The 6,395-nt window shown below is 37.0% G+C and overlaps 1 protein-coding gene across 2 annotated transcripts; it reads right to left on the bottom strand.

Moving 5' to 3' along the window:
- Positions 1-256: 256 nt before the first annotated feature.
- On the bottom strand, positions 257-2,652 carry apip (APAF1 interacting protein). Of its 2 annotated transcripts, none has more exons than XM_065289204.2 (7): positions 2,443-2,652; positions 2,140-2,231; positions 1,983-2,031; positions 1,776-1,893; positions 1,570-1,705; positions 1,218-1,385; positions 257-1,130 (listed from the first exon to the last, which is right to left on the bottom strand). In XM_065289204.2, the coding sequence occupies exons 1-7, from the start codon at positions 2,494-2,496 to the stop codon at positions 1,031-1,033; spliced, it is 717 nt and encodes a 238-aa protein (XP_065145276.1). In that variant the 5' UTR covers positions 2,497-2,652; the 3' UTR covers positions 257-1,030. The 2 variants fall into 2 exon arrangements, with proteins under 2 accessions (XP_065145276.1, XP_065145275.1); XM_065289203.2 differs by having other exon boundaries at positions 2,140-2,237; positions 2,443-2,651.
- Between the last annotated feature and the right edge of the window lie 3,743 nt (positions 2,653-6,395).

The following is a 6,395-nucleotide window of genomic DNA, read 5'->3' as shown; positions in this document are numbered from 1 at the left end:
TATGTATTTTCGGAAGTCATGATTTGATATTTGTTCATCACAGTGCTCAGGATTGTTATTTTTTGGACCAAATATTTACATAAAGTTTAAGCAAGAAGCCATTGACTTGAGTGGTATACATTTTGGACTAATGAGGCCAATGTCACCACCGTCAGATTATTGTCACCACCGCCAGGCGGAGTTTTATTTGTTTAAAATGAAAATGCTTACAATATGTTTCTTCAGTGCTGTTGAGTTATTAAATAAATAGTCTCTATTAATACAAAAATATGTTTATTAAACAAAAAAATCATTACTTTTTCTATTTAGGCTTAAAGTACACGTTGAGTAATAACTGGAAAAAACCTATTTTATGAAAAAAATACAAACAGGGGAGGTTGCACCGGTAAATTGCTGAACAGCCAAGACCTTGGTCTATAATGATATACCTTCAGAATTTATATTTAAATGCTGTCGACTGGCATGTTAGCAATTCCAGGTGGTTTCATGAGAACGTGTCATATTACCAAGTTACTGACATTGTTTAAAATTGAAAAAAATATATTGTATAGTTGTAAAGCTCTTAAACAAATTTCATTCCAATGCAAATGTTTACTTAATCACACACTTAATCCCACATTTTCAAAAAATATGATGCCCTAAGCCGGGTGTAGGCAAGTTCGGTCCTACAGAGCCGCAGTCCTGCAGAGTTTAGTTCCAACCCTAATCAAAAACACCTGAACAAGCTAATCAATGTCTTTAGGATTTAGACATCAGGTTAGATTATCAGTGCTTAGGCTAAACTATGCAGGACTGCGGCTCTCTAGGACCGAACTTGCCTACCCCTGCCCTAAGCCCTTAAAAAAAAAGTAGATAACACATGATAACCGAACATTGTCCCTTGCACATTATCTGCACATAGCAGCGCTGTATGCATGTTGATTGATAGGTCTGTGTCCAGATGTGGTTGTTTGTACTGGAAACTTATGTTACACAATCATATTTGGTAAAACAGTGCTTTCTGATTTTGTTGTCTGAAGTGATTTATGTGTCAAACAATGCCTTCAGCTTCAGTGGGAAGAGCTGAAGGGTCCAGGCCACATTGTTTCATTTTAATTGCTATGTCAAACAGGTAGTCATAACATTCACACCTGAAAAATAATACATACTGCAATGTAAATCATGTATTTACACACAAAACATAGCTATGATGTGTGCATTTCACTTTTCCAACTCACATGGTTTTTGCTTTCTCCCAGGTCTCTCCCCAAACGTAGACCCCGTGTCTGCGGACAAGGACAGCGCAGGAGTCTGGGTACATCTCCATGGCTCGTGCCATGCGCTCTTTTAGGTCTTTCTCCTCAGGTGTGTTCTCAATAATAGGAACAACTAAAGTGTCATCATACCTGAATGAAAGAATATATACAGTAATGTAAAAGAGACGTTTTTAATAATTTGTCTGACTATAAAAATAATGCTTTTGGGATTCAATACTTTATTTGACAAGAATAGTTAAAAGCAATGTGAAATGTCAAAAGTGGTATCAATTGCATGTAAAAAAAAAACACAATTCCCAGCAGGAAGTCTTACCTGTAGTTTGTGCCCGAGTTTCCCTTTCGAATCCCCTTGATCATTTCCTGATGTGTGATGCGAAATTCCTTGCCAGGAAACATAAGTGTTGCCATGACAGCAGCCTTTGAGTGTGTATGAATAACTGCTTTAGCTCCTGTGAAAGAGATGACAGTTTATTTTAAATAGACTACAAAACAGAAACAACACCGTGTGTGAATGTGTACCTCTCATTGTGTAGGCATTCATGAAGAGGGGTGTGCATTGGCTTTTCTTAAACTTCTTATGCGGAGGTGGACAGCTGATGTCCTTCTCATCTATGTCACACACAAATAAGTCTTCCGGCTACAAAGAGGAGCAGAATTGGTGTTATTAATGACAGTCAGTTCTCTACAACACACTTGATTGTGGTCTATTAACAACAAAAGTCTTACTTGTATTCTTTCCTTCTGAACACCAGAGGGGGCTATATAAATGTGATCACTGAGGAAAGAAATGATTACATTTCTTAAGATGTTTCAATATATTTTTTAGCACAGATCAAATAAGTGTTGCAGAACACGATTTAATGATTTGTAATAAAGGACTAACCCATGCCGCAGGCTTATTCCTCCCCCTGTGCCAGTCACCCATCCCAGTTCATAAAAAAGTCTGCAGAGTTGTGGGATGAGCACGCGTGGATCCTGATCCTCAAAACACAATAACAAAATATCTGTTACTGCACGTCTAAACACCTTACTTTAACCCGCACATATCATGTTAATTACATCTTTAGTGGTTTTGTTTCGACAAGAAGGAATTTTAAAAGCTTATTCGATGACAATGAGAGCGCTTAAGGGACTTTGTTGCATTGCAAAACAGGACACGAGAATAACACGTTACTTATGGTTATACCCCTGTATCTTTTCCGTTGCACTCCTCGTCAACTGTGCCAATGAGCGATGACATAATTGAACACTAAAACAACACTAGGTATATAAAAACAAAGTATGACACAAAGTCTAAATACTATAATTAACTGTCAAATGTTTAAAGGTTTTCGGTGCTACGCTTGGTAAAGCTGACGCGCTGGAACAGAAGCCGGAAGTGTTATTGTAGCTGCCTTTATGTGATAAGAGTCCTCTAAAAAAAAGCGGAAAATGAATCGTTTGTGTTTAAGCTTTGTTTGTGGATGGTAAATATGAATCAATTCGTAAAAATCAATGCAAATATACATATTTTATGTAGGCTATAGTACACAATTTTAAAAGTAGTTCTGTTGAAATTGCATGGTAAACGTTTAGTAGTTTCATGTTGCAAAATCGTTTTCAGGAAATACCCACATAAAATACTGCAGGCTTGGTAACCGGTTATGCTTTCTTTATTTACAACCATGCGGTTGTTGTTTACTGTAGTATATTATAAGAAGTACTACTTTGTTAATACTGTAGTATTCTGTAGTTGTATCTATAGTAAGGTGACCAGATTATTTAAATGAAAACCGGGGACATTTCCTAGTTAAATGGTCAAAATATCATTAAAATCTCATTTGTTGTTATCCATGAATGAAAAAACGGGGACAAAATGTTTTTGGAAAGTTTTCTTCTTTTTATTGTTGTGGGTTCACTGCAAAAAAAGGACTTCTTACTTAATTGCATTTTTGTCTTATTTTCAGTACAAATATATATAAAAAAAAAACTTTAAAAAATGCATTTTCTTGATAAGCAAAATCCCCTAAGAAAAATCTAGCTTTAAGACAAAAAAAATAAATGTAAGTGAATTTGTGCTTAAAACATGCAAAAAAAAAAAAAAAATGAATTAAGTAGTGGTAGATATTTTTTGCTTGTTTTAAGCACATCAAGAAAATGCATCTTGACTTAAGAATTTTTTTATATTTGTACTGAAAACAAGAGAAAATTACTAATAAGAAAGTCATTTTTGCAGTGTTTCTAATTCAATTAATTGAACAATTTCTGTATCCTAAAAATCTATTTTTTCCCGTTTTTTACAAAAGAGACATACCCCATCAAAAATGACTTCTAAGGTACTACTTCATCTGATTTCATAACATTGTAAACGTGAAGAACAGAAGGAATAGTGTAAAATGTAAACATATTTAGCCTACACAAAACAAATGCTCCGTAACATACTGTGATCAGTTCGTCATTGGTTTATTATTTTAATTTAACATAAGTAGTTACCCAGATAGCAAAATATAGCAATGAGTCGGCGGACCACCGGCGGTGCTCTGGCGGCAGTAAGCGTCATAAGGGCGTAATCGCAAACAGGTCTGACGGCGGACCGCCGCAGCAGCCGCTTTTGCATAAATTAAGCAGTCGGTCCGCCGGCTGCATGCTGGCGGCATCTCGCAACAAATGAGAGTGACGTATTCAGCGGCAAAAGTTTCATCCCCGCCAGCGGGACGCACCTATAGCCGACAGCTTGGGGCTGGCGGCATATAGAAGCCATGCGGATATTTTTTGCTATCTGGGTTAGTATCTTAAGCCCCCATAACTGTTTTCATATGTTATGATAACTTGATAGACCTTTCTCACAACTTCCGTATTTATAACCGGAAATACGCAATCGTCGCGGAAATCTACTTCCTCCGCAGTCAAGGCAATGTAAAAAGCCGTATCTGTTCCATCAATTCCCTGTTGATGGTGAAGTTATACAGAAGTGGATTCAGGCTATCCGGCGAGACTTATAATGTGTCTTTTTAGTTAACAGTTCAGTAACAGTTAGACTCGCTCTCTACTTACCTAGAAATTTATGGACAAATTCTTCATGGAAAAAGTTTTCCTCCATTAATCGTAAATGTAATATTTGGCAAATCCGTTAACGAAGTTTTGTAGACTCTTTGATCCATTTTAAACTTGCCCGGGTTTATGTTTTTCTAGGGTGTTGACGCTTGACAGGAACTCCGCTTACACGACGATTACGTATTTCCGGTTACTGTGAGAAAGGTCTATTGATGATAATGTGTCTCATGTGTCTCATAGTAAATTCTTCATCACTAAATCAATGGTGTGCGCAAGTAATAGGTAGCTTGCGGCCCCCTCTACTGGTGAAAATAATTACATGATTGCTCCGGTATGGTACTACAAACGCTATGTTGATCGGGGTTTTCAGTGTATTTGCTGGTTGTTTTGGACATGCCGTAAAACAGGGACATTTCCGGGGACAGCTTCAGTCGGGGACAGAACACCAAAAAACGGGACTGTCCCCGGAAAACGGGGACGTCTGGTCACCTTAATCTATAGTGAATTGATAAACTAGTAAACTTGATAAAAAATACTTTACATTTACTTCGGCAAGGTTAAAAATACTATAGTATACATAGATTTGACTACAGTTCACTAAATACCAAAGTATTTTTCCATGTAAGGAATGATACCCAATACCAGTGGCGGGCGGCCGGTAACTTCTTTTTTCGAGGGCGCACGATGCGAAGTTCGTCACAACGTGTATGTAGCCCTTCGTGTGTGTGTTTCGTCATTTCAAAATATGTGTTCGGTGCGTCGAGTGATGTGCATCATGTATTTTGTCAAAATAAGGGCTGGCTGCAGACACTAAAAGAGTTATGATAAAAAAGGCGCTCGCGTTTGTCAGATAATCGTATAATCTCATGCATAATCAGAGTTTACTGTTAAGGGAATGTCTTGTGTATATTTTGTGAACGTGAGCGTCTCTTTTATCATAAACAGTTTTAAAGCGTGTGTAGCAGGCACTTATTTTGACAAAACACGTGATGCATATGGTTCACATGACGCAACAAACACATATTTTGAAAACACGAGCAAAACATAACACTCCGAACAATTTTGAATTTGCGCCCCTCGGAAGAGCATTCACCAACCACTGCTCAATACCAATTTCATTAAAGGGATAGTTCGGCCAAAAATGATATTAAACCCATGATTTACTCACCCCCAAGCTGTCCAAGATGCATATGTCCTCAGTTTTTCAGACAAACACATTTTCAGATATTTTAGAAAATGTTTAGGATCTTTCAGTTAAAAGTTACGGGGTCCACGTCCTTCAAGTACACAAAAAATGTGCATCCATCCTTCACAAAATAAATTCAAACGGCTCCAGGATGATAAAAAAGGTCTTCTGACGGTAATCCACGCGGTGGTGTTGTAGAAATATCCATATTTAAAACTTTATAAATGAAAATAACTCGCTTCCGGTAATGCCGCCATCTTAGTTGCGTCCGTATTCAAGATGAGAGCTTTACGCAGCATACAGAGCTTTCTCTGCTGCTGCTCTATGCCCCCGCCCTCCGAAATTTGTCATACGTCACTAAAAAAAGTGCGTACACTATGCTGATACTCTCTCTTGAATACAGATGAGTCCAAGATGGCGGCGCTACCGGAATGTAGTTATTTTCGTTTATAAAGTTTTAAATATGGATATTTCTACAACAACACTGCGTGGATTACCCTTAGAAGACATTTTTTATCATCCTGGAGCTGTTAGGATTTATTTTGTGAAGGATGGATGCAAATTTTTTGGACTTGAAGTATGTGGACCCCGTAACTTCACATTTAATTAACTGAAAGATCTAAAACATTTTCTAAAATATCTGAAAATGTGTTTGTCTGAAAAACTATGGACATATGCATCTCGGACAGCTTGGGGGTGAGTAAATCATGGGTTTAATATCATTTTTGGCCGAACTATCCATTTAAACTTTGAATATCCCCAAACACTGGAAACTTATTGCAAACTTATTTCTAGTTTTCTTATAGTTTACGATATACTTAGTTTACGATAACAATGTAAATACATGTTCAAAATTGTATTCAAAATTTAAATGTATTTTAAAATGTACGTTTTACTTATTGTTAGGGAACTATTTTTAT

This window comes from Paramisgurnus dabryanus, chromosome 2 (genome assembly GCF_030506205.2).
Source record: "Paramisgurnus dabryanus chromosome 2, PD_genome_1.1, whole genome shotgun sequence".
Classification (NCBI taxonomy): domain Eukaryota; kingdom Metazoa; phylum Chordata; class Actinopteri; order Cypriniformes; family Cobitidae; genus Paramisgurnus; species Paramisgurnus dabryanus.
Note: the sequence above shows the minus strand (reverse complement) of the source record. Positions and strands in the feature narration are given on the sequence as shown.

Bases quoted from the DNA above. Each gene is read 5' to 3' on its own strand.
- apip (XM_065289203.2), bottom strand. From the start codon at position 2,496: ATGTCATCGCTCATTGGCACAGTTGACGAGGAGTGCAACGGAAAAGAT. The intron at 2,032-2,139 runs GTTAGTCCTTTA...TTCTTTCCTCAG, and splicing joins GGAATAAGCCTGCGGCATGG to TGATCACATTTATATAGCCC. The intron at 1,706-1,775 runs GTACACATTCAC...TCTCTTTCACAG, and splicing joins GAATGCCTACACAATGAGAG to GAGCTAAAGCAGTTATTCAT.